At 42.1% G+C, this 26,442-nt stretch overlaps 1 protein-coding gene across 2 annotated transcripts; it reads left to right on the forward strand.

The window, feature by feature from the left end:
• Positions 1 to 7,049: 7,049 nt before the first annotated feature.
• GPN1 (GPN-loop GTPase 1) lies at positions 7,050 to 26,354 on the forward strand (the record flags this gene model as incomplete). 2 transcript variants are annotated; one of them, XM_080711927.1, is made up of 14 exons in its annotated part: positions 7,050 to 7,151; positions 7,812 to 7,905; positions 9,075 to 9,138; positions 10,292 to 10,358; positions 11,211 to 11,248; positions 14,733 to 14,811; positions 15,205 to 15,299; positions 19,963 to 20,008; positions 20,504 to 20,650; positions 21,445 to 21,527; positions 22,717 to 22,756; positions 23,573 to 23,663; positions 25,550 to 25,657; positions 26,269 to 26,354. In XM_080711927.1, the coding sequence occupies 14 exons, from the start codon at positions 7,050 to 7,052 to the stop codon at positions 26,352 to 26,354; spliced, it is 1,140 nt and encodes a 379-aa protein (XP_080568053.1). The 2 variants fall into 2 exon arrangements, with proteins under 2 accessions (XP_080568053.1, XP_080568054.1); XM_080711928.1 differs by having other exon boundaries at positions 9,075 to 9,114.
• Positions 26,355 to 26,442: the final 88 nt, after the last annotated feature.

Consider the following 26,442-nt stretch of genomic DNA (forward strand, 5'->3'; position numbering starts at 1 on the left):
CCTCATTGGAGTCCTCTTGTTTTTCTCTTCTCTTGCCCAAAGAGTTCCCTCGTAAGGCCAAGTATATTCCCCTCTTGCCCTGTATAAGACTAAGAAACCTGTTTGATTGTCCTTTCCTTCTGGGTTTGTGTGTTCTTGGAAGCTCCATTGGCTTTAGTAGCCACTCCATCATCTAGCTTACAAACCAGTTCCAAACTCATTATTAAAACCATTGCTGATTTATCATTCTGTATTTGTGATATTGTTATAGAAGCTAGAACTGTTGTCACTTATGTAATAGGGTCTCCTCGGGAAGCAAAGTTTTACAGAGGGTATCTGTCCTCGGTATGGTTTTTGGATTGAAAGTAAGAAAAGGACTTAGCATGAAAAAGCTAGAACCTTCCTCCACTAGTTTCACTGGGAAATGGTTTGTTTCTACCAAGTACCAGTGACTGACTAGACCCACAGGCATGAAAAGCAGTGTCCAGAGTAATGTATCCCAAACATAAAAATGACTAATAAGAAAAAGTTAAAAAAGCAATAAATACTGCCCCAACTTGCCTGAGGCCTGAGCCTCCTTTATTGCTATAATCAATGGCCTCCAAAGCTTGCTTTTGCCCCCTCGGTTTTAAGGATTGAGAAATGTCACATCGCCTGTGTTCTGACATAGTACTCGGCTGCCCTTCATAATGCCAGTAAGATTGGGAATCAAGGTGCACATTCTTTCTACCCTGGACTTTACCTCACTTGTTAGTCTACCCATGCTAAGTCCTGATCCATCTCTTTAGACAACCTCTGCCTCTTGTTCTGTGAATAGTGTCCTTCTCTTTTATATACGGAGTTCTATCCTCTTTATATTCTGAGACTTTGACACCAGATGTAGATATCTGGAGCTGGAAGAAAAAAATTCTCTTTTCCATACCTCATGCCTATCTGGTAACTTTTAATGGGTTCTTTCTCTTAGAGGATGGCTTTCTCTGGAGCACTGGTTAGAGCACCCTTGTCGTGTTTCTGGATTCTCTTCCTCCTTTTTAATATAAATGTTGGTCTTCTTGTCTATTTTGTGGTATATGCCACTTAAAAAAGTTTAACCTTGATATGGAGAAATGCTACCTTTTCAGATTGTGAAAGGCTACCCTTTAACTCTGTTGTCTGTGCTCCTCTAAGTAGCTTTAACATGTGGGCTTTTGTGAAGACCACTTTCAAACAGAGGAGCATTGAAACCTGAATCTGATACTGCCAGAGGAGGTAGTTTTGAAACACATGAAGGAAATGGCATGTCTGTGTTACATTTTCATTGGCAGTTGCACCCTTAAAGCCCTTTCAAGAGATGAGGGTGTCAGGGAAGAGAAATGAAGAAGCTATGTTAATTTCTGGTGAGTAAGACATGGGGAATGTTTGGCAATGAAAAAGAAATAAATAACTCTCTTAGAATGTTGTTTCCAGTTGTTCTTTGACTCTGACCTGCTGTTTACCACTGGGCTCATACTGTGTGGAGCTAAGAAGATGGCTGGAGGTGGGGACGTGTTTGAGATAAGTCCTAAATGCAGTTGTCTCAGTTGTTCCTTAGCTCCTGAAATCTGCTGGTTAAAGTGAATAATTTGAGGCTAACGTGAATTAGTACAGGAAGCCTGTTCTGTTTCATTGAGGCCCCTTGTAACACTCCTTTTTTCCTTCTCAAGGCCAAGGACCAGCAGAAGTCAGTATAGACTTTAAGTGTGTGTGTGTGTGTGTGTGTGTGTGTGTGCGCGCGCGCGTGTGTGTTTTAATGTTCAATAGAATAACAAATTAAGTTTGGCGTTACTGGACATAGCTAGAATGTTGAATGATGTAAACTCTCATGATCAGTGTGGAATGTAAATTGGTATAATCACTTTGAAGATAACAGCAGTATTTGGCAAAGTTGACGATATGTCCTAAGCCTCCGCAGCTTCAGTCTTAGGTATATGCAAAGAAACTCCTCTTGTCAAGATGTACGAAGAAAGTTGAACAAGACTGCTGGTTACAGTACAGTTTACAGTAGATACTGGAAACGAGCATTAGTGACCACCTGTCCACTGAAATCTCTCATCTTTTGAAGTTATAGGCTTGTAGGACAATGGCTAGTCTACATTTCCCACTGGAAACCTTGCTGCCTCCAAGGGATAGCCAGCTAAATCCTCTCCCATGGAATGTGAATGTAAGTGATGTGTGTCACTTCTAGGCTAGCACTTTTAAGAGAGTAAGCGTACCTCTGGACTTTCCTTCCCTTCTGCTGGCTAGATGCAGGTAATGCTGGGGCCCTCGGATGGGAAAGCACAAGACGGAAGATAGTTGACTCTGAACTCTGTGACGGAGAGCCACTTGCCAACTAAGATCATCTATCTGAGACTATTATGTGAGCAAGAAATAAATGTCTGTTATTTGAAACATGCCTTCTTGGTTCTTGTTGTTAGCCTGCTCAGATACATAACCTTGTCCATTGAAAAGGATGGATAGAGCTGGGCGTGGTGGCGCACGCTTGTAATCCCAGCATTTAGGTGACTCAGGAGGATCTGGGTTCACGCGGACAGCCTCAGCTAATTACTTAGTGAGGCCCTTTGCAACTCACTGAGACCCTGTTTCAAAATAAAGAATAAAAAATAGGGCTGGGGGTGTAGCTCAGAGGTAGAATGTCCCTGGGTTCTATCCCCAGTACCACAAAAAAAAAAAAAAGGATGGATAAATTATTATAGTCATGTAGTAGACTACACTATGTAAATAACACAGGTTTCTTGTTATTATGAATACACCCCAAAAATAATGTCTTGGAAAAGCAAGTTACAGATACATCAAGAGTACCATTCATGTAATATAAAAAACATGCAGAAATGCTCTTTGGTGCCAGGCATTGTGGCACACACTTATAATCCCAGTGTTTGGGAGGCTGAGACAGGAGAATCACAGGTTCATGGCCAGCCTCAGCAACTTGTGAGGCTCTGCAACTTAGACCCTATTTTAAAATAAGAATAAAAAACTAGGATGCCCCCCCTGGGTTCAATCCCCCGTACCACCACCAAAAAAAAAAATATATACATATATATATATATATATATTTATAGCATATATATATTTATAGCATATATGTCAAATATGTTTGTGTGTATGTGTGTGTGTATATATATATATATATATATTCTGCCTGCCTGCCTCTTTGGTAAGAGAACACTGTAGAAATTTTATTTTTACTTCATCTTTTCTTCACCCCATAGTCACTTCTTCCCTACTTGAACAAATGGTACCACTGCCTCCAGATGCTGAGACAGAGATTTTCTTTCTCCTCTTACTAGTTTCATCTTCCCCTTTTACTCATAGTCTCTGATCATTCCCCAGCTACACTTTGGCCACACATATCTTTGTGTTCTTTGAATCTACCAAGTGTAATCCCACTTTAGACCCTTTGTGTTCACGGTTGCTTCTTCCCGAAATGTTTTCTTAGTGTTTGCATTTTAGGCTTTATCATTCCACTTTTTACCTTACATACTTTCTGTAACTTTTAGTTAAAATTAACGTTAATTTTCTATTTAATTTTCTTCATAGCAAAACAAAAATAGATTGACATCTTAGGCTAATCCATTGTTTACAAGGGGTATGGATCTCATACTTTATCAGATGTGATTTACCCTTTCATGTCTTCAAGCACTCACTCTGAAAGGGTCAGTTTCCAGCAATATAACAGATTGTTTCTCTGGGATGACCAAAGTATACTGAGATCAGATGGAAGTTACCCATTCCTGAATTACACACTTAAAACAGCAGATGTGAAATTACAGCAGAATAGTAAGAGTCCAAGGTCCTTACTACCTTCCAATTCATCAGACTGATATATTTTGCTGTGTGTGTTGTGTGTGTGTGTGTTTTACTGGGGATTGAACACAAAGGCATTGTCTTTGAGTTACACCCCCAGCCTGATTTTATTTATTTGGAAACAGTCTCACTAACAGAGGCTGTCCTTGAACCTGTGATCCTCCAGTTTCAGCCTCCCAAGTACTGGGATTATAGGTATGTGCCATCATGCCCAGGTTTTACTAGGGTTTTATATCCACTGGAAATAGAGCTTTCAGAATTGCCTTGGATCCCATGCTAAGTTCAGTCTTTTTTGTATTTTTGGCTCATGAACTGGGGTATTCAGGCAAAGGTAACTACATGCTATCTAAGCCCTAGTTTCTGCATTAAACATTATGTAATAAAATTGTATTACTTGCACACATGCATGAGACATGCAGGAAGGGTAGAGTTGTGAGGAAAAACAGTAATAAAATCAATGGATTAATGATAATAAATAGGCTATTTTAATAAAAAATAGTACATATTTTTAAAATGTTAAAGCTGGAAGTTAAGGGCATATTGAATTATTTTTTAAATCCAATTTTAAATGAATTCATTTTATATATAAATCTGAAAATTCAGGGAAATTATTTTGAAGTTTTTTATTATAATTTCTGGAAAATGTAAAGCTGATTATATTTTTTTCTATAGAGAAGCAATGTTAAAATATGGGCTCATACTCCTATACTGGTTTAGCCTTACTTAAATTATCATAAATTTAACAATTATATCTCCCATATATAAAAGTCTATACTAAAAATGATCCTAATCTTATAATACTATAAATATATAGTTTATATTAATTATAGAAGGTATTTGGGAACAAAATACATATGTAGGAAAGAAATGTCCTAAAGCATTTAATTACTTTTACTTATTATCTTAGACTCTGGAATTCTGCTAGAGAAATAAGATGACACAAGACTTAAAAAGTGTCCAAATATTGTAAAACTTTAAAAATAATAATTTAAATTATTATGGTCTCTTAGGGTAGCAGTATTGTTCCCATTTATAACAGACAGAGGCTAGACCAGTGATTTATTAGAATGTGAATCCTAGGAGTATGATTCCATATTTTAACATTGCTCCTCTGTAGGAAAATATAATCTTTACACTTTCCAGAAATTGTTAGTGATAAAAAATATAAATTTCCGCTATGGATATTTTATCCTAGTAATCAGCAATCCAAAAGCTTTCCTATTAAGTTTACTTTGCTCCAGTTCTTATTTCATTTGTTATTTTAGGAATTACTTTGGAGTTCTTCTTGGCTTGCTGCCTAGGGGAGGGCTCAGAGTGGTGTTTGGAGCATCTTCTTTTTGGGGGCACCAATTAGGCCCGGCTTTCAGTCTTTGCCTCCCCCTGATTAAGCATTCTTGATACCACTGTTCCTCCTTCAACAGCTGCTTCTGTTTTTTTAACCGGCTCTGAGTAGCTTCTAACTTTTTGGATACCTGGATGAGCTGCTCTAATTCTTTCTGTAATTCGTGGTTCTCTCTGCAGACACCAAGGCAGAACTCGATATTAGATTTCTGTGCTATAGCCTCCAGCATCTGGACCTTACTCCTGATCTTTCTTTTCCTCTTTCTCAACTGCCTCATGTCTAGCTCAGTCAGTTGTTTCTCCAGGAGTGCATTTTGCTGGAGGAACTGGAAGTGTGCTTCCTGATCCTTCAGATAGGTCTCTGATTTGATTTTCTCTTCTTCCTTCTGCAATGCCTCTATTCTCATGTCTTGTCTTTCCTTTACTAGTGAAATGTTCCTCAGTGCCTGCAGCTGATGCTCCAAGTTGGATTGGGTTTTTTTCCCCTGCAATACCTGTGTTTTAAGAATTGACGTCTGTTTTGCAAACTTGGAGGACAATTCTTGTCTAGTTTGTTCTATCTCCCTACATTTTTGGAAGTACTCCTTCCACTGTTCTTCATGTTGCCTTCTACAGTTGTTATTTTTTTTGGCCAGGTATTCCAGAAAGAGTTTGTTTTCAGCCTGGACAAGTAACTTTTCCTCGAATATCTGCCGGGTTTCCTCCAGCACCAGGTCCCGACGGATCTGGGCTTCTTCTATTTGCTTGTTCAGATTCCTCATCGCCAACAGTGTCTTTCCTTTAATCTTGTTCTCCCACTTTGTTAGTTTTTCTGGTATGAAAAATGTATGTAGAATGGTAAGATATGCTGACGGAGGGGTAGTTCTGGGGTTCTCGGCCAACCTACAGAAAGCACAAATAAGATATTTATCAATTCTTTAAAAAACCCCACACAATTGTCCTTCATTCTCATTCTCTATCCCCCCCCCACACACTCACTTTTTGAGCACCCACTATGTTCCACACACTCTGCAAGGCTCTAGTAAAGATAAAGAATGTGGCGTACAATTCACAATAATATATAGTCACTACAACCCCGCAAGTTTTATTTCAATTTTAAAAAGGAGAAAATAGCTTGGGGTTTCACGTGACACGCCCAAGACATAACACCCTTAGTAAGTGGCAGAGCCTGGGTATATGAAAGTGACTGAGTTACTGAGTACCGTAGCGACTACAAAGAGTGACAGAAACAGACTGGGTGATCGGGACTGTCAAACTTTTCTCGGCTCGTTCATCTTTGCGAGTTTCCAAGGCCCTTCCGCGCAAGCCGAGCCCCCGCGTCCCCAGCACTTACATGTTCCCGGAAGCCCCGCGCTCGCTAGGGCAGCTCCGTACTTCACTAACCGTGACGGCCGAGGAGTGAGCGCTGAGGTCGGGGCTCCGACTCTCGCGGGCGGGGCGTCCGAACGCGGGAAGTTCTTGCGCGAGCCCCCTCCGGTGGTCCACGCGACCCCGCTCCGCCCAGCAACTCCGGAGGTCGCCCACCGCCCTCGTCCTGGCCGGGGCCGCCCTGAGCAGTTTGACCACCTCTGGGGTCAAGTGGGCCATGGCAGTCGACCATCTAGCTTTCTGGGGACTGAAAGTGAGACGCACGCTCTTCGTTTTCGAGCTGCGGGGCCCCTCCTCTCGGGACTCCATCCCGTCTCGCCCTCCAGAGAGGCCCAGCGCCCCCTCCCCGGCCCCTCCCGAGGCCGCGGCGCCCCCGCTCCCGCCGCCCGCGGACTGGACCGGCCGCTGCGGGGCGCGGAGACGCCCAGCCCCGGGCGCCGCCCACGCGCGCCGCCGGATTCTGCGCACAATCGCGCAGCCCCTCTAGCGCGCCGCGCCGCCCTCGCTGGTGCGGGCGGGGCGGGGCCGGCGGAAAGATGGCGGCCCCCGCGGAGCGCCCGGCGGCGGGCGCCGCTCGGCCCCCCGTGTGCCTGCTGGTGCTGGGGATGGCGGGGTCCGGGAAGACCACCTTTGTGCAGGTGACGCACGGGCGCGGCCGTGGAGGGCGGCGGGAGGCTGCCTGGGCGGGGGGAGGCAGGAGCAGAGGGAGGGGTGGCCCTCGCGTGCTGGCGCCCGGCCCCGGAGCCCCGGCCGCCGGCCTGGGCGGCTCGGCCCCTGCCGCGCTCCCGCCGTCTGCCCGGCATCCCCTACGTGGCTCTGTGCCGGGTGCGTGCTCCGCACCACTTTGCACGTTGTCTTGAATTCCTGCCAATATTCCCTTGCTGATAAACGACCTGCTTCTCGAATGCGGGGCTTGCAAGCAACTTTTCAGTGATTAATAATACAGCGCCGGCACACAGGTTTTCAGTGAAGAGTAGCCAGAGAATTAACTTTTTTGCGTGCCTACCAGGTTCTAAGCGAAAATGGAGTTGACAAGGTTACCGCTTTCGTGGAGTTAAAGAGCAGGAAAACCCGTACACACACCTAAACAGCGAATAAATGAGACTGGAGGAGACTCTGTTCGATGGGTGATGAAGGAAGGCAGCGTATGAACTGAGTTGGGCGTGGATATAGTTGATGGATATTTCAGATGGGAAGAACTAGTGCCAGTCTTTAGGCATGGTCCATAAGGCAAAAGAAGTTCGCCCTGGTCCCCGCATTGCTCCTTCATCTCACTCCCTCTCCCCAAATTTTTGCAGAGGCTCACGGGTCACCTGCATAGTCAAGGCTCTCCACCTTATGTGATCAACCTGGACCCCGCAGTACACGAAGTCCCCTTTCCTGCCAATATTGGTGAGTAAGTTGTCCTAGAACTTGCATAAAATGCTTCAGAATGGAAAGACTCTAGTCTGCCAGTTTTCAGTGCCTTCAGTTTTTATTTTTTCCGAATGATCAACTTTGATTTTCTTTGGACTTGTTGGAGTCCCTAAAAAGGCTTGTTCTGTACATTTTTCTCTCTGTTTACTCCTTCCCCTTTCCTATATTTCTTTGTGTCCTTCCATTCATCTTTATCCTCCCCCTCTTTCTGACTCTAGTGTGTCAGGCTATTGTAATTTGGGAAAAGAAGTGACAGAAAGTCAGTCCATAAACATCTAGGCCATAAACCTTTCACTCAACCCTGATACCTAAACATGTTGCCCTTACTTCCTTTTCTTAAAGTTTCATTAGTGTATTAGAATTCTTCTGTAGTTCACTCACCTGAAATGCATGGGAAAATGTGTATGTATGTATGTATGTATGTATGTATGTATGCATGTATATATGTGAATTGTTTCTAATGAGATGTTTTCATTTTTATCAGACTTTAAGTAAATTTTTTTTTTTTTTTTTGTGTGTGTGTGGTACTGGGGATGGAACCCAGGGGCATTTTACCTCCAGGCTATACTCCCAGACCTATTTTATATTTTATTTGGAAACAGGGTCTTTTAAGCCAGCTGAGGCTGGCGATCCTCCTGTCTCAGCCTCCCAAGCGCGGGGATTAAGTATAAAGTTTTTTACTATAACAAATATTAAGAATGGGTTGAAGCCAGTTATGGTGGGGTGCACACCTGTAATCCCGGTACTTGGGAGGCTGAGGCAGGAGGATTGCAGCCTCAGCAACTCATAGTGAGGCCCTTCACAATTTAGACCCTGTTTCAAAATTAAAAAGATAAAAATGAAATAGGCCTGGGCCTGTTTCAAAATTAAAAAGATAAAAATGAAATAGGCCTGGGCATGTAGCTCAGGGGTAGAATGACCCTGAGTTTAGTTCCCCAGTACCAACAAATCCTGGCTACTGGATTTTTTTTTTTAAGCTACTGGGATTGAACCCAGGGGCATTCAACCTCCAAGCGATAACCCCCAGCCCTATTTTTAATTCCTTATTTTGAAAAAGGGTCTCACTAATTAAAGGTGAAAGGTCTTAAAGTGTGTTTTTTCTTATATATTACATTCCAGTTAATTCTTTTTTCCCCCCCATTCAGATATTCGTGACACTGTGAAGTATAAAGAAGTCATGAGACAGTATCCTTTTCCATGTCTACTGCGGTATTGATTTTTCCTGGCTAGTTGCCGTCTGTGTGTTTTATGGTTAAGAGAGAGTTTTTTGTGTGTACAAGCAAAAGCATTGATTCCTTTAAAGTAATTTTAAAGAGGTATTGTGAATGATCAGAAATACCATCTTAATTCCACATACCTTTAATTCTAGTATTTGGGAGGCTAAGACAGGAGGATCACTGGTTCAAGATCAGCCTCAGTAACTTAGTGAGATACTCAGCAACTTAGCAAGACCCTCTTTCAAAATAAAAAGAGCTGAGAGTGTAACTTGAAGGCAGAATGCCTCTGAGTTCAATCCCCAGTACCAAAACCAAAACAACAACAACAAAATACCATTTTAGCTTTAGTTTGCATTTTCATACCATCCACCCAGACCACAGCCTATTAGAATTAAAGGGCAAAGAAAAATGAGGGGCTAGCTGGCAGCCCCACAAGGTATGTTTGTCTTAGAAGATAAATGCATTCACACCCCTTCAGACCCAAAGACTCAAAATGAGTAGATTTAGCAGGGCATGTTGGCACATGCTTGTAATCCCAGAATTCAGGAGGTCGAGTCAGGAGGATCGAGGTTTGCAGACAGCCTCAGCTACTTAGTGAGGCCCTTTGCAACTCAGTGGGACCCTGTTTCAAAATGAAGAATAAAAAATAGGGATAGGGCTGTAGCTCAGAGGTAGAATGCCCCTGGGTTCCATCTCTAGTACCACACACACAAGAGTAGGTTTAGTTGGATTGTTAGTGCCTTTTTTTATGAAATGTTCATTATCTGGGTAGGTAAATGTAGGACAGAAGATTAATTCTAATCATCAGGTTGCTTGATTAGTGAAGAGCAGAGCAAGAGGTTACATAGATGATCTTAATGGCTAATGCCTGCAGGCTGTCACTGCCTGGCAGGTCTGTCTATTATATTTTCATCATTTTGCTTTCCTCATTCTGCTTGAATATCCCTAAAGTAGATCAATGATTGAGGAAGATCTTGATAGTGATTGTTGTCCTGTGAGGCTGCGGTTGTGTGATTGCCAAGGATTAAGTTGCCAGTATCAGTTATTGGAATGTTAATATTGTAATGCTATCTAGGTGAGTAATATCCAATCATGGACTTCATAATCTAATCTGTGCAATTATAAATCCTTAGCTGAGTATCTAGATATGGACTTGGACCCAATGGTGGTATAGTGACCTCACTCAACCTCTTTGCTACCAGATTTGATCAGGTCTGTTGGTCTTTACATTTATAGATATTTCTGTGTAAAACCTGACGCTTATGTGCCCCATCTTGATCACATTGGCAAAGCAGAGTGGCAAACCTGAACAAAAATACAGAAAATAGATTGGTTTTTTGGTAGGAGAAGTAGACTAGGAGAGGATGAGACACTTCACGTTTAATATTTGTGACAGCCAACAAAGCAAAGATCCAAGAGGCCTGAATTCTTTATCTGACCCATTACTGGCTTGTCATAATGCCCTGAGGATGGTATAAAAGGATGGAGAGTGGGATGGGCTAGCACACCAGAATGAAAGATAATGATACTTTTTACTCATGACAGATGTTTGTCATCCTCTAGGTTTTCCTCTGTCACCTGCTTCCATAAGGGTGTTTTATAATCATTCTTTTAAAATTCTATGTCACTCCCTAAGCCAGGCCATTCACATTTGACCAAAAGCTAGGTTCAATGGATGTGTACCATTAGTCCTAGATATTCAGGAGGTTGTGGCAAGAGAATCACTTGAACCCAGAAGTTCAGGGCCAGCCTAGGTAACATATCAAGACTTTGTTTCTTTAAACAAAGAAACAAAGAAAAAAAAATTTGCCCAAATTGCCAAGAGGTATGGCAGATCAGGTCTTAAGCATCTCAGGTCCTTGCTTCTGCCCCAGGATGTTGCAATGCTGGGGGTGTGACTGTGCTTCTTTGGCTCAGTGAGTTTGTTCATTAATATCCTAAGATTGAGAACATAGATTCAATAGGTGATGGTATCTATGGGGCATGCCACACTAGAGAGGGCCTGTGGTTTTGTGTTGAAATACGTTTCTGTTGTAATTCTGTCTCTTTCTCTCTTTCTTATAGGTGATGAAATTTATTGAGAAGGCCCAGAACACATCTAAGTATGTGATTTCTATTGATTACTATTTAAACCGATTACTATTTAAACCTATTAATTACTCTTTTTTTTTTTCTTTGGCAGTACTGGGATAGAACCCAAGGTCATTCTACCTCCAAGCTACATCCCCAGCCCTATTTTTTTTTTTTTTTTTTTTTTTTTGGTGGTACTGGGGTTCCTGGAAGCCCTTCTACCTCCGGGCTACACTCCCAGACCTATTTTTGCATTTTTATTTGGAAACAGGGTCTCCTAAGCCAGCGCGCGGGGCTAGCTTCGAACCTGCGCGATCCTCCTGTCTCTGCCTCCCAAGCGCGGGGATTACAAGCGTGCGCCACCACGCCCGGCCAGCCCTATTTTTTATTCTTTATTTTGAAACAGGGTCTCTGAGTTGCAAAGGGCCTCACTGAGTAGCTGAGGCTGTCCACAAGCCACGATCCTCCTGTCTCAGGCTCCCAAATGCTGGGACTACAAGTGTGCGGCACCACGCCCAGCTCTTGATTACTCTTTTTTTTTTTTCTTTTTCTTTTTTTTTTTTTTGGTGGTACTCGGGTTCCTGGAAGCCCTTCTACCTCCGGGCTACACTCCCAGACCTATTTTATATTTTTATTTGGAAACAGGGTCTCTTAAGCCAGCGCGGCTGGCTTTGAACCTGCGCGATCCTCCTGTCTCCGCCTCCCAAGCGTGGGGATTACAAGCGTGCGCCACCACGCCTGGCTTGATTACTCTTTAGTTGACACATTTTAGGCTTTCTTTTGTGTGTGTGTGTTTGTGACACTGGGGATTGAACCCAGAGGCATTCTAACTCTGAGCTATACTCCACCCCTAATTTATTTTGATTTGGAAACAGGTTCTCCCTAGGTTAATGAGAGTCTTATTACTTGAGAATGTTCTTGAACCTTTGATCTTCCTGTCTCAGCCTCCAAAGTACTAGGATTACAAGTGGCTATTTCTAGGCTTTTGAAAGGATTTGAGGTTATCACTGAGCTCTGAAAGGGTGTTGAGATGAAGCTGTTAGAAGTAAAAACAAAGCCAGGCATGGTGGCACATGCTTGTAATCCCAGTACCTGGGAGGCTGAGACAGGAGGATCACAGGTTCGTGGCCAGCCTCAGCTACTAAATAAAGAATAAAAATGCCAGGTGTGGTAGTGCAAGCTTGTAATCCCAGTACTTTGGAGGCTGAGACAGGAGGATTGCACAGGTTTGAAGCCAGCTTCAGCTACTTAGTGAGGCTCTCAGCAACTTTGTGAGTCCTTGTTTCCAAATAATATATAAAATAGGTCTGAGAGTGTAACCTGGAGGTAGAAAGCCCCTGCGCTCCATCCTCAGAACCATAAATAAGGAAGGAAGGGAGGGAGGAAGGAGAGGAAGGAGGGATTAAAAAATGGGTCTGGCCGGGTGGAGATAGGAGGATTGCGCAGGTTTGAAGCCAGCCGGCGTAAGAGACCCTATTTCCAAATAAAAAATATAAAATAGGTCTAGAAGTGTAGCCTGGAGGTAGAAGGATTTCCAGGACCACCAAAAAAAAAAAAAAAAAAAAAAAAGGGTCTGGTAGTGTAGCCCGGAGTTAGAAGGCCCCTGGGTTTAATCCTCAGTACCGCAGAAAAAAAGGGAAGTGAAGAAAAAACAAATAGGATAAATTCATTAAGATGCCGTACAGTATAGAGCTCAGTTTTATGTTGTCCCACCTCCAGTTACTGTGGCCCCCAATATATGACTTCTTGGGCGGTATCTTGAGACCGTCTAAATTGAGTTGGCTGCCTGCCTTCTCTTGGGAAAACAGTTGTTGGCACTGAAGCCTCTTAAGAAAGTTTCTAATCCCTATTTTATTTTATTTTTGTGATACTAGGGATGGAACCCAGGGACATTCTACCTTTGAGCTACATTTCCAGCCCTATAGTTTATTCTTTTTTTGAAACAAGATCTCACTGAGTTGCGGAAGGCCTCACTAAGTAACTGAGACTGGCCGCAAACCCATGATCCTCTTGTCAGCCTCCCAAGTACTGGTATTACAAGTGTGCGCACCCCCCCACCCGCTCTAATCCCTGTTTAAATGAAAATAATTTGCCAGGCATAGTGGTATATGCTTGTAATCCCAGTACTTGGGAGGCTGAGACAGGAGTATCACAGGTCATGGCCAACCTTAGCTACTTAGTGAGGCCCTCCGCAACTTAGTGAAACCCTGTTTCAAAACAAAAAAGAATAAAAAATAGGGGTGGGGGTGTAGCTCAGAGGTAGAATGCCCCTGGGTTCAGTCCCCAGTACCACACACACACAAAGGATATAATTTATATGATTCTGAGGAAATAATTTTAAAAAGTGGCAAATTATAATAGCTAAATTAACTGTTGTTAAATTTGAAATTAGTTTACCTTTTTAAGGAAAGAAATATAATTTATTCTTTTGGAAAAAAAAAGATATATCCTCATTATAAAGACTTCAAACCACACATAATAGTGAAAGGATGAAGGGCTGGGAGGTAGCTCAGTGGTGGAATGTTTGCCCAGCATGTGAGAGGCCCTAGGTTCAGTGCCCAGTACCACTGTGTGTGTGTGTGGGGGGGGGGGACAGAACATCAATGGATTTGAGTTCTGGAGAGATCACATTTATCTCTGGGTTCCATGGCATACACCTCTAATCCCAGTACCTGGGAAGTTGAGATAGGAGAATCACAGGTTTGAGGCCAGTCTCAGCAACTTAGCTGAGGCTGAGTTGAACTTCACTTCGAGAAGACACCCTGTATTCTGTAGCTAGCACTCTTGTGTCCCTTCCTCTCCTTCCCTTGACACTTCCCATCCCTAAGCAACTAGATTTTCTCAAGAGATTAACCATTTTTTGGGAGGGGGGTGCTGGGGATTGAACTTGGGAGCATTCTACCTCTTACCTTTTTTATTTTGAAACAAGGTCTTGCTAGGTTGCTGAGGTTGGCCTCAAACCTGCAATCCTCTTGTTGTAGCCTCCCAAGTACTGGGATTGTAGGTGTGAACCACCACACCTGGCTTTCTTTCTTTTTTTAATGCAGCATGTTTCTGTAACTATCACAGTTTTCCTGGATCATTTGTGCTAGTTCAGTCTGCTGCTCCTGCTTGTTAGACTATTAGAGATGGAACAGAGTCTGGGGGTTACTATGGAATTCAGTTAAGGGCCATGGTGGGAAATTAGACTGAAGTGTGTAGAGGTTATTCTAGTCCTGGACCACATGATAGCTAGTTTTTTTATGTGATGGAATACTTTTTTTTTTTTTTAATTTGGAACACATAGGCATTCTACCTCCAAGCTACGTCCCCAGCCCAGTTTGACAGCTTGTTTGGAAACATGGTTTCACTTAGTGAGAGCCTCACTAAGTTGATGAGGCTGGCTTTGAACCTGTGATCCTCCTTTTTCAGTCTCCCAAGTACTGGGATTACAAGCTTGCGTGATCATGCCCAGCTTGCAATATCTTTCAACAGTACACAAGTATGACACTTCTTTAATGGTCTTTCTTGATACAGATATGTCTTGATTGATACACCTGGACAGATTGAGGTATTCACCTGGTCAGCTTCTGGGACGATCATCACTGAGGCCCTGGTGAGTATTCTAGGTCTCGTAACTGAGAGTAGCTAGAGGGCTAGATTGGCTTAGCATCTGTTTGTCTGGGACTGTATATGGGACAGAGCTATAGAAGTTCTGCACACCCTGCCTAAAGTGGTTCTCTGTTGCCGAGGAAGGTAGGAAAAGAGGGTGGTACATGCCTGCAATCCTAGCTACTTGGGAGGCTGAGGCAGGAGGATTGCAAGTTTGAGGCCAACCTGGGCAACTTAGCGAGACTCTGTCTCAAAATTTAAAAAAAGGGCTGGGAATGTAGTGGAGTTGTAGGCTACTCCTGTAGTCAACCCCCAGTACCACCCAAAAATAAAGAAAACAAAATGGGAGCTAGGTCGTGAACCCACTGACTGATGCATTAATTTTTTGTTTCTTTAGGCATCCTCGTTTCCAACAGTGGTCATCTATGTAATGGACACATCGAGAAGTACTAACCCGGTGACCTTCATGTCCAATATGCTCTATGCCTGCAGGTAACGGGCTCTTGGTGGGCCTGGTGTCCACCAAGGTGTGAGGACTCCTCTCAACTTGCCTTCCTCCTCTTTTTTGGGGGGCCCTGGTTATGTATCCTGGATTTATAGTCATTTAGATTTGCTACTTAATTGAGTGGCTGTGAGTTGGGGGAAGGTCAGAGGAGAAGAGATACAGGTGCTGTTGGCTTTTTCTCTCCTCACCTTCTGATCTTCCCACTGTGTTTGTTTTAGAAAAAGGTGGTGAACCTTGTGGTAGTTGCTCCTACTTGAATGAAATCTAAGTCTGAATAGAATGGAGCCCTCTGTTCTGAGCGGTATTTTGTGTGCTATAGGTAGAGTGAAATGGTAGCATGAGAGGTAACTGAATAAAAAGTTTCCCTAAACTCTAAAATGCACAGGTGTGTCACAAGTGGGGGCCACTCGGAGAGGAAGGACATGGATGACCAGACTGTCAGTCTGTTGTGGCTGAGGAGCAAGGCAGACCATTATGAAAGCTCAGGTTTCATTTTGGGGTGCACAAAAGCTGTCACCAACATTTATCTCTTCTGGTATGAATAGGAATGTCTCTTCTTTTTTTTTTTTTTTTTTTTTTTTTTTTTTTTTTTAATTTATTTATTTTTATTGGTGCACTGTATTCATACATCATAGTAGGATACATACTTTTGTAGACATACATGCACACTTTTCCCAGTCAGCCCCCACCCAATCCCCACCCCATTCTCTCCCTATCCCTCCCTCCCATGCTTGGCTTAGTAGTTGACATCTAGTATTATGGCAATTTATCTAAAATTAAAAATGATAATCTCACATAACAGTTTCATTTGTCTGATACCAAGCTTTTGATGACTTAAAGATAACATTTCAATATTTCTTTTTGCTTTCTTTCTTACCAGAGAATATTTTTTTTCTATTTTTTAGGTGAAACTATCATATATTTATATATTTATTTTTCAGAAAAAAATCTATCCTAATATGGAATATGGACTCTAGGTACCCAAAACGATCTTGAAAAAGAACAAAGCTAGGAGATATATATTTTCTGATTTCAAACCATATAAAGCTACAATAATTGAAACAGTGTAGTACTATTCTAAAGGCAGATATATAAACCATGGAAGTTAAATAAAAGCCTAGAGCTAAATTCTTCCCTATATTGTCAAGTTATTTTTGACAAGGTTTCCACGAACATTTGGTGGTGGAAATATTAATCTTTTAACTAAATATTGTTAAAAAATAATAATTACATGGAAAAGAATAAAATTGGACCCTTACCTAATCCCATATACAAATATTAACTCAAAATAGATAATAGACCTAAATATAAATCTTAAGACTATAAACTTTTAGGAGAAAATCTGGGTCATAAAACCTCACAACATTGAAATTGGCAGTGATTTCTTGGTTATGATTTCAAAGGCACAGGCAACAGAGGAGTATACAAACTCCCTAAAAAAAAAATTGTATATACAAAGACAATGTACACAGAGTTAACAGTTACTAATAGAATGGGATAAAATATTTCCAAATGCTATATCTGAAGGTGTATTAATATTCCAACTAGGAATCCTAAAAATTAACAACAATAAAGGCAAACAATACCCTTTAGAGATAGGTAAAAGACTAACATAAATAATGAATCTCCACAAATAACCAATCTTAGTTGTTTGTTGGATGGAAAATCTTGTTTCTCTAGTTCTGGAGTGTGTTACCTATTTCTTCTTTGTAGTTAATCTCTTTGAGTATTTTCTCTAGTGCTGGTTTTGAAGACATAAATTCCTTCAGTTTCTGTTTGTCATGGAAGCTTCTTATTTCTCCTTCTAATTTGATAGAAAGTTTTGCTGGGTAGGAAATTTTTGGCTGGAAGTTGTTTTCTTTCAGAGTTTGGAATATGTTACTCCAAGCCCTTCTGGCTCTCATAACTTGGTTTGGGAAGTCTGGAGTGATTCTAATTGGTTTGTCTCTGAATGTCACTTGGCCCTTTGCTTTTGTTGCCTTTAAGATTCTCTGCTTGGCTTCCACATTGGTCATTTTGACAATTATGTGGCGTGGGGATCCTCTTCTCCGATCCTGTCTAAAGGGAGTTCTATACGTTTCCTGGACCTGCATATCGACCTCTTGCTCTATGTCTGGAAAATTTTCTGCTATTACTTCCTTGAAGAGATTGTTGATCCCTTTGGTTTCACTTTCTTTTCCCTCCTCTATTCCAATTATTCTTAGGTTAGCTCTCTTAAAATGGGCCCATATTTCTTCAATATCAGATTCCTGCTGTCGGATATTTTTTTCTAGATTAGAAACTATGCGTTCATTTTTGGATTGCTCATCTTCTAAGAGCAAGATTCTGTTCTCCATGTGTTCTAATCGGTTGTTTGTGCTTTGAATTGAGGCCTTTACTTCATTAATTGCATCCTTTATCTCTTTTTGGCTCTCTCTGAGTTCTTTTCGAAGCACCTCTATTATTTCTACAGTTATTTTCCTGATTTGATCTTCTAGAAATCTCTGATTTTCAGTTTTATCGGGTTCTGATGTTGTGGGGTTGTGGGCATTTATTGCTCCAGTATTATTCCTCTTTCCCATGATTTCGGATGTTTGTGCCTTCTCTGGGTTCTTCCCTTGGGTCACTATGACTTCACTTAAGGTGCTCTGGATCTCGAGTCAATAGTATCTCAGACCCCACTACACCTTTACTGGGTTGTATCACAGAGTCTCCGACCCAGAGAGTCGATAGAGGCTGCTTTAGACTGTGGGGGGTGCCAGGTTGCAAGTTCTCCTATGGTGTGATATCTCTGCCACCGCCCCTCCCCCACTGGGTCAAGTCCCAGGGAGTACAGTACTGGGATTTCTCCTCTGTGGCCCGCAATTTGACTCACTGTTCTTGAGTACGCAGATGTAGCTGTACTGAACTCGTTGAATTCTCTGCTGCTGCCGCCGGTGGCAATATGGCGCCGCTGCTACGCCCTCGGCTGTGGGGCTGGTGTTTTTCTTCTTGGTTTTGGTTTCCACTCTGAATCCCTGCAGCGTGTGCTGAGCTCGGCCACTGGGAACTTTAGATGCTCTCTGCGCGGAGAAATCCCGCCTGGCTGTTCCGCAGTGGCTCACCTCGGCTTGCTGTAGCCGTCCCGTGAATTCGCCGGCAGTATGGCGCTGCTGCCGCCGCGTCTGCCGCGTCCTCGGGCGATAGGCCAGTTATCTCCTCTGTGGCTCTGTTCTCAGTCCGCTTTCTCTCTGGAGCCTGGTGATTTTTTGTTTCACTGGTGATGGTGTTTTCTGGCTATGAAAGGCGCTGATTTTGTGGTAATGGAGGTTCGTTGTTAGCGGGGCTCTTAAGCCCCACTTTTCTCGGTCGCCCGGAATGTCTCTTCTTGTAGGATGCAAGAAATCCTGATCCAAATAGAAGTCTTATGATTGATAGCATTACTTCATTTTCATATTAATTATATAAAAGACAGTTGTTTGCTAGATATGGCAGTACATGCCCGTGATCCCAGTACTTGGGAGGAGTCAGGAGGGTTGCAGGTTTGAAGCCAGCCATATTAAGTTAGTGAGGCTCTCAGCAACTTAGACCATATTTCCAAATAAAAGATAAAATATGGCTGCGGATGTAGCTTGGAGATAGAATGCCCTGCTTTAATTGCTAGCACCATATTTGTAAGTGTGCATGTTCAAGCGCATGGCAGTTATTCGATTAGCCTGATTGTGATAATCAGTTCACAGTGTATGCATAGATCAGAACATCATGGCAGCTGGGACTGTAACTCAGCAGTAGAGTAGAATGCCAAGGCTCAGGGTTCAGTCCCAAGCACCAAAAAAAAAATTAAATAAAATAAATTAAAAAATTAAAATAAGGCAGTAAGTAAATAAAAAGGAAAGGGTGGATCTTTAAAAAAGAATCACATTGTATACCTTAAATATATATGCAGTTTTTATGTCAGTTATACCTCAATAAAGCTAGAGGAGAAATTTAAAAATTTTAAATGTGTAACATAACATTTTTTGGGGGAGGGGGAGGGTCTGGGAATGGAACCTAGGGCATTCGACCTCCAAGCTACACCCCCTGCCCTATTTTTTATTCTTTATTTTGAAACAGGGTCTCACTAAGTTGCAGAGGGCCTCACTAAACTGAGGCTGTCTGCGAACCCCGATCCTCCGGTCTCAGCCTCCTTAATGCTGGGATTACAAGTGTGCGCCACCACGCCCGGCATAATGTAACATTTTCAAATGTTTATTCCCCAGCTTTATTAAGATATGAATGACAGCTAAAAGCTATTTACATTTACAGGGCATTTGTAAAGATTAAAGCAGTTCATATATATAAAAGTGCTCAGCAGAGTGCCTGTACAATAAAAAGAATTTAATAAATGTTCACTTGCTTCTCTGGAAGCAACAACAGCAGTAGACAGTTATGTGGTAAAAACCAAAATGATAATCAAAGCAAAGCATTATTACTCCAGTGAGAGGAGAGTGAGTGTGCGTGTGTTTTGTTGCTGTGTGCTTGATGTTGCTGGTTGTTTTCTTGCTGGGAGAAGACTGAATGCCGTCTAACCATGAATAACTGTCCTTGAATTAAATACGTTCCCCTCTCAGTCTCAAGAGACTGAGGCGAGGCAGGCTAGAGTTTAAGTGTTTTCATTAATACCTAAATGAAGTCTTGATGTTTGATTTTCAGCATCTTGTACAAAACCAAGCTGCCTTTCATCGTGGTTATGAACAAAGTAAGTGTATCCTTCCTTCTGTGATTTCAGCATATCTTTTTCATCAGAACCTTGTGGTTGTCAGAAGGGTTGGACGGATGACAAGGATTGTTTCAGGTGCTGGACATAAAATTCAGGTTTTACTGAAGCCAAGTCATAGGCACTTGTAGGAAATAGAGTCATCAAATGAAATGAGTGTTTATCATCGGCTCCCACCCAAAGTGATTTTAGGATAGATAGAATAGCCCTTAAACTATAGTGGATGATTTATTCCTCAGAACCAGGACTATATAAATATGGGAGAGACAGCCAGTCCATTGGGAGTGGCAGTTAAAGAAACATAAAGAAAATGTCTTTATGGCATGTTGTGATGGAGGAAGAAATGGGAGGTGGAGAAAGAAAACACATGTATGGTATGTTCTTTGCTGTTACTGGTAAGTTAAAAAGTGATATTTGCCATCGTTTGTTACGTAACCCCATTTCTGGTTGCTAATAGTTGACTTTTCCCTGGTGCAGACTGACATCATTGATCACAGCTTTGCAGTGGAATGGATGCAAGATTTTGAGGCTTTCCAAGATGCTTTGAATCAAGAAACCACATACGTCAGTAACCTGACTCGATCCATGAGCCTGGTGTTAGATGAGTTTTACAGCTCACTCAGGGTAAACTTTCTCTTTTGTTCACACTGGTAGTCTCTCTAGACAACCTTTTAACCCACAGGACTGGCTTTGAACTTAGCTTAAAAAGGATGCTCAGACCTGAGAGGTAACTTTTACTGACTGTATTGAGTCCTGAAATCTGGAGGTCATGGTCTGGGGAAGTGGCTCTGTGGTAGAGTGCTTGCCTAGCACGTAAATTCATGAGGCCCTGGGTTTAGTTCCCAGTGCTACAAAAAACAAGACACAAAATTGTGGAGGTTTACAAGATAAGACCCCTACCTGCAGAGAGTTTATTGTCTAGTTAAGGGTAGAAGGCTACACACAGAATGGAAAGTTGATATATTGTGCTAAGTGGCTTCGGACAGATCGGGTTTGATGCTTCGGACAGATCGGGTCATATCACCGTGAGGGATTTGAGAGGGTGCAGTCTTATAGGTATGCTCTGGAGGAAGGGTAAGATTCATGTAAGCAAAAGTGGATGCCAGCTGCAAAGAGTATTCCGATTAGACAAGCAAAGGCATTGAGAGAACAGAAAGTGGCTTGGTTTGGTTTGGTTTGTTAGGGATGAGATCCTGACTCCTATTTATTCCATTCTAATTGTATTTTTTTGTCAAGTGTTTATTCCCCATGGACTTACTTTCATGATTCTCGGCTAGGTGTGCTGTTCTTTTTTATCTATTGCCAGTGATTCTCAAAGTATTTAAACTTCTTTTTCTTCATACATTTGAACAAAATGATGCACACCACTTAAAAGCCAGCGGTCGTTTCCTCAGTGCCATTTCTGATGCTTTTGGCAGGTGGTGGGTGTCTCTGCTGTTGTGGGCACTGGCTTCGATGAACTCTTTGTACAAGTCACCAGTGCTGCAGAAGAATATGAAAGGTGAGCATGAAGGAGAACTCCACTGGTGACCTTTTTAGTAGACCGCAATTCTGATATATAGCAGTTTTGGCAGTTAAAAGTGTTTAGGTTTTCATCATATATGCAATGCACATGCCTTGTACATGTGCACCGGACCTGACCATACTTAGGACTAACAATTCATCATTAACTTAAAAAAAATACAAGGATGAAATCTTCACTGAATTGAATTATTAAGAAACAGGGGTCATCAGACTTTTTCTGTAGAGAGCCAGTTAGTAGCTGGGCTTGGTGGCGCACGCTTGTAATCTCGGTACTTGGAAGGCTGAAGCAGGAGGATCACAGGTTCGTGGCCAGCCTCAGTAACATAGTGAGGCTCTGTGCAACTTAGACCCTGTTTTAACATAAGAAATAAAAATATAGGGCTAGGGGTATAGTCTAGAATGCCCCTGGGTTTGATCCCCAGTAACACAGCGTTTGTAAAAACAGGCATTGAGCTGGATTTGGTACCAAGGTCACTGTGATTTAGTTGGGAAGATATGTATAAAGGCACATTGCATAATAAGTGGTTGTTAGCATTATCGTCCTTGTTAGTAGTGGAATTCCGTTCACCTAAAGGAAGTAGAGTCAACGCACCTATTTGCTTAGGTGCTGCGGCCTGATGAGCTGCTTGCTAGCATGCTTCTTTGGCTTTATATTCTGCAAGATTCCAACAACTACATTGTCATTTTCAGACTGTTCTAATTTTGAATCATCAGACAAGGGTGGGCGTGTGTGTGTGTGTGTGTGTGTGTGTGTGTGTGTGTGTGTGTCCAAAGCTTCAGGATACACTTCCTGTATCATCTCATGGTTGTTGCTCAGGTATATCACTTCATTGTGCTTTGGACTTCTGAGCAAAGCAGGTCCATCTTTTATTCAGCTCACACATTTACCTCAAGCAGATGGTGAGCTCCTCCGTCATGGTCTCTAATGTTAATCTTTGCAACCCAGCAGTCAGGAATTTTGTTCTTTTCTGGGTTTTCTGGGTAGTAACTTGGCTTCAGTTTCCTTAGGGATAGACTCTTTCAGTGACATAAGACATAGTATAATGGATGTTCAACAGAGTCAGCTTGTTTATTATTGTCAGAGTCTTCAGAAAATAAGAGTAGGGTTTGGGGCAGGCATGTTGGATTTTTATGTGAAGAAATTTAGAAAATATTTCTTTTTCCAGGGAGTATCGTCCTGAATATGAACGTCTGAAGAAATCACTGGTAAGAGAAGAGGCTGTTTGTATATTTAACATTTTTCAGAGTGTCTTTTAAACTCTTGTTAGTATTTTTTGGTTGTTTCACTGTATGTTTGAGACGGTTTTGCTGTGTTTTGCCCAGGCTGGTTTTAAACTCATGGGCTCAAGCAGTCCTCCCTCTCCCTCCTCAGTAGCGAGGACTACAGGGCTTGCCACCACATTGGACTTTAAGTACTTGTTAATTTTAAATTGTAAATTTGTGTTTGTGTTGTTTGTATGCAGGAAAGCCCCTCAATTATTTTCTTCTTTTTATATTTGAAATTTTAAGTCAGATTTTTACTGTTACATATACTACTTACTAAGCCTTATCCCCACCGTCACCCTTACTCCATGGTCAGCTTAAAGGCTAGTTGTAGAATTTTGCTCAAGAATAGAGAGGCAGCTCACAACTCTTTCTAGATGATCAGGGGTCCCGTCATCAGAGCTGCATGGGGTCCTTTATCATCAAACCTCCTTGCTAGGTCTACTTGAGAAGTCTTTGGATAGTTTTTGTGTCTTAGCTGCATCCTCTAATTCCACCTGTCGAGCCCCCTCATCGGAACCTCTGCTGTCATCTGGGCCTAGCTACTCAGTGTTTCTGTTCCCATAGCAGGCTTCAGGATTGTGTGATTCTTCGTCTCCACTTAGATGTCTGGCATCTAACTTGGGCTCATTTTTCACTTTCTATTTTGGTGCTGGGATCAAAGCCAGGGCCTCACATACACTAAGCGTACACTCACCACTGAGCTACAACCCCAGCCGTGCTGCTCTTTCAACATGACATATCCCCCGTTGTATATAGGCCACCGCACAGAGCGAACATCAGAAAGAGCAACTGGACCGCCTTCAGAGAGACATGGGCTCCGTGGCCTTGGACACAGGGGCAGCCAAAGGTAATGGCAGGCGGGGGCCCTTGGCCTTAGAGGTGCAGGAGGGGCACTTCCACCCAGCGGGGATGTCTCTGTATATGAGAGAGACCAAAGGATAAACACAACGTGCAGATGTTTGCTTGTCTCATTTATTTGTAAGTAGCTTGGAATAGCAAGTACCTGATAATTATATATGACTATATCACTTTGAGTTTCTCCTTCAGAAAATTTTTGGCTTTTCTTTGGTAAAATAATTGATGTCTGCTCTGAGTATTTTGTTTGTGGTTTTTGTTTGTGTGTGGGGGCAATTTTAACTCTTCCCTAGCCCAACTTTTTCCCAGATTATTTTGACATAGTTTTAGATTTATAGAAAAGTTCCATGAGTAATACAGTGAATTGCTGTACCCTTCAGTCAGATTCCCAGAATGCTAACATTTGACACAGTTACTTTTTGTTCTCCTTTCTCTGTACACATGTTTGTGTATATGTATATATTCATATACAACTCTGTATTTTATAAACATAGATTACTTTTTACATTATTAATTAACTAATTGATTAATTTACTTTTGCTGTACTAGGGATTGAACTCAGTGGCATTCTACCTCTGACCTACACCCCCAACCCTATTTTTATTCTTTGTTTTGAAACAAGATCTCACTAAGTTGTGGAGGGCCTCACTAAGTAGCTGAGGCTAGCCAAAAACCCATGATCCTCCTGTCTCAACCTCAAAGTACTGGCATTACAAGTGTGCGCCACCATGCCTGGCTTTATGTTACTTTTGTGTGTGTGTGTGTGTGTGTGGTACTGGGGGGTGGAACCCAGGGGCTTTTCTACCTCCAGGCTATACTCCCAGACCTATTATATACTTTATTTTGGAAACAGGGTCTTACTAAGTTGCTAAAAGCCTCACTAAGTAGCTGAGGCTGGCTTTGAACCTGTGCGATCCTCCTGTCTCAGCCTCCCAAGAGCTGGGATTACAAGCGTGCACCACCATGCCCGGCTATATATTACTTTTTTTTTAATCACTAAGAGTAAATTAAGGATGCTCTTTTACTTTGAATACTTCAGTATCTATTTTCTAAAAACAAGGATACACTTTTACATAACCTCAGGGCAGTTATCAGAAATCAGGAAATTAACCTTAATACAATACTGTTACTTTACACATAGAGCTTTGGATGTAGCCATTTGCTACAGTAGAAGAGTAGAAGAGAATCCTGCATGTACTTTGCAGCTAATTCTCAGCAAATGTTACATCTGCCGCTACAAGGGTTCTGCTGTGCTTGCTTCAGAGCCTCTCTGAAGCTGTATGGCACCAGGAGGCTTCCCACGCTCACCCTGATGCTCCGGCATGCTTATGTATCATTCATAGGGAAAGCCGTACTTTCCAGCCAGCTATGCGCTAGGGAAAAAGACGCCGCTACTCCCAAGGAAAGTGTGTAGGTTTTTCTTCAGTTGAAAAAATGGAGCGCCTCCCATGATTGGGCTCGTGGAAACCCTTTGTGAACTGAATTACTCTAGAAATGTTAAATGGCATTGACAGTGGATTTAGTTGAAGCAGAATCCTGCATTTATGTTTATCATGAACACTTTATCCTGTCAGTTTGTGATCATACTTACTGATTCAGAATCACCTTTTTGAAGAGCACACATACTGATAGGTGTTTTCTTTTTCTTTCTTTTTTTTGCGGGTCTGGGGATGGAACCCAGGGGCATTTGACCACGAGCCACACCCCCTGTCCTATTTATTTTTATTCTTTATTTTGAAACAGGGTCTAAGTTGCAGAGGGCCTCACTAAGTAGCTGAGGCTGTCCGCAAACCATGATCCTCTGGTCTCAGCCTCCCAAATGCTGGGATTACAAGTGTGCACCACCACACCCGGCTCTGATAGGTGTTTTCATTCTAGATAGCATGTCTCCTGTGCTGGACCCTTCTGATTTGATCCTGACTCGAGGAACCTTGGATGAAGAGGACGAGGAGGCTGATAGTGACACTGATGACATAGACCACAAAGGTGAGCTGTGGCTGAGGGGCTCCTGAAGACAGAACAGCTACATTGTTTGCCTAGGAGGTCCTCATTTTTGAGAGAAAACCTTAAGCATGTGACCAGTAATAGAGGAAAGAGACAGTAAAGGGTATGGCACCAGCAAAGCTTCCTGTACTGAGTTCCTGGCCTTCCTACTGAGTGGTTAGTATAGAGCCGACTCCAGGCAGTTATCTTGTATCTTCTCATCTTGTCTTAATTCAGTTGGAGGAATCTAGAGTTTTTGTTATTAGTTTTATGTGGGTATCTATTTTCATTTATCTTGGCTAAAAATACCTAGGAATGGAACCTCATTTATTTACTACTATATGAAAAAGCAATTCTCCCCACTGTAAGAAGCCGTATATTTTGGCAACATTATATGTAGCACATGCTTCTGAGAACATGCTTCTTTATTGGAAGAAATGAATACCTTAGGTTCTTAGAAATGGCCTAAATTTCAGAAATCTGTATTCTGCATTAGATAACCAAATGAGTTAATTTAACATGCTGGCATGTTCCTAGTAGAGGGTGACAGGACCTCTGATCTGCTTGTCTACTGGGAGAATTTTTAAAGACTCATCCTTCTTTTTTTCTTGCAGTTACAGAGGAAAGTCACGAGGAGCCAGCATTTCAGAATTTTATGCAAGAATCAATGGCACAATACTGGAAGAGAAACAACAAATAAGAAATTTCTAAAAGTCTAAATTTCTAAAAGTCTAAAATTCTGGACTTCCATGTGAAGAAACTATCCTTGTCTGTGATTTGGGGATAGA

This window comes from Muscardinus avellanarius, assembly GCF_963383645.1.
Source record: "Muscardinus avellanarius genome assembly, chromosome: 15".
Classification (NCBI taxonomy): Eukaryota; Metazoa; Chordata; class Mammalia; order Rodentia; family Gliridae; genus Muscardinus; species Muscardinus avellanarius.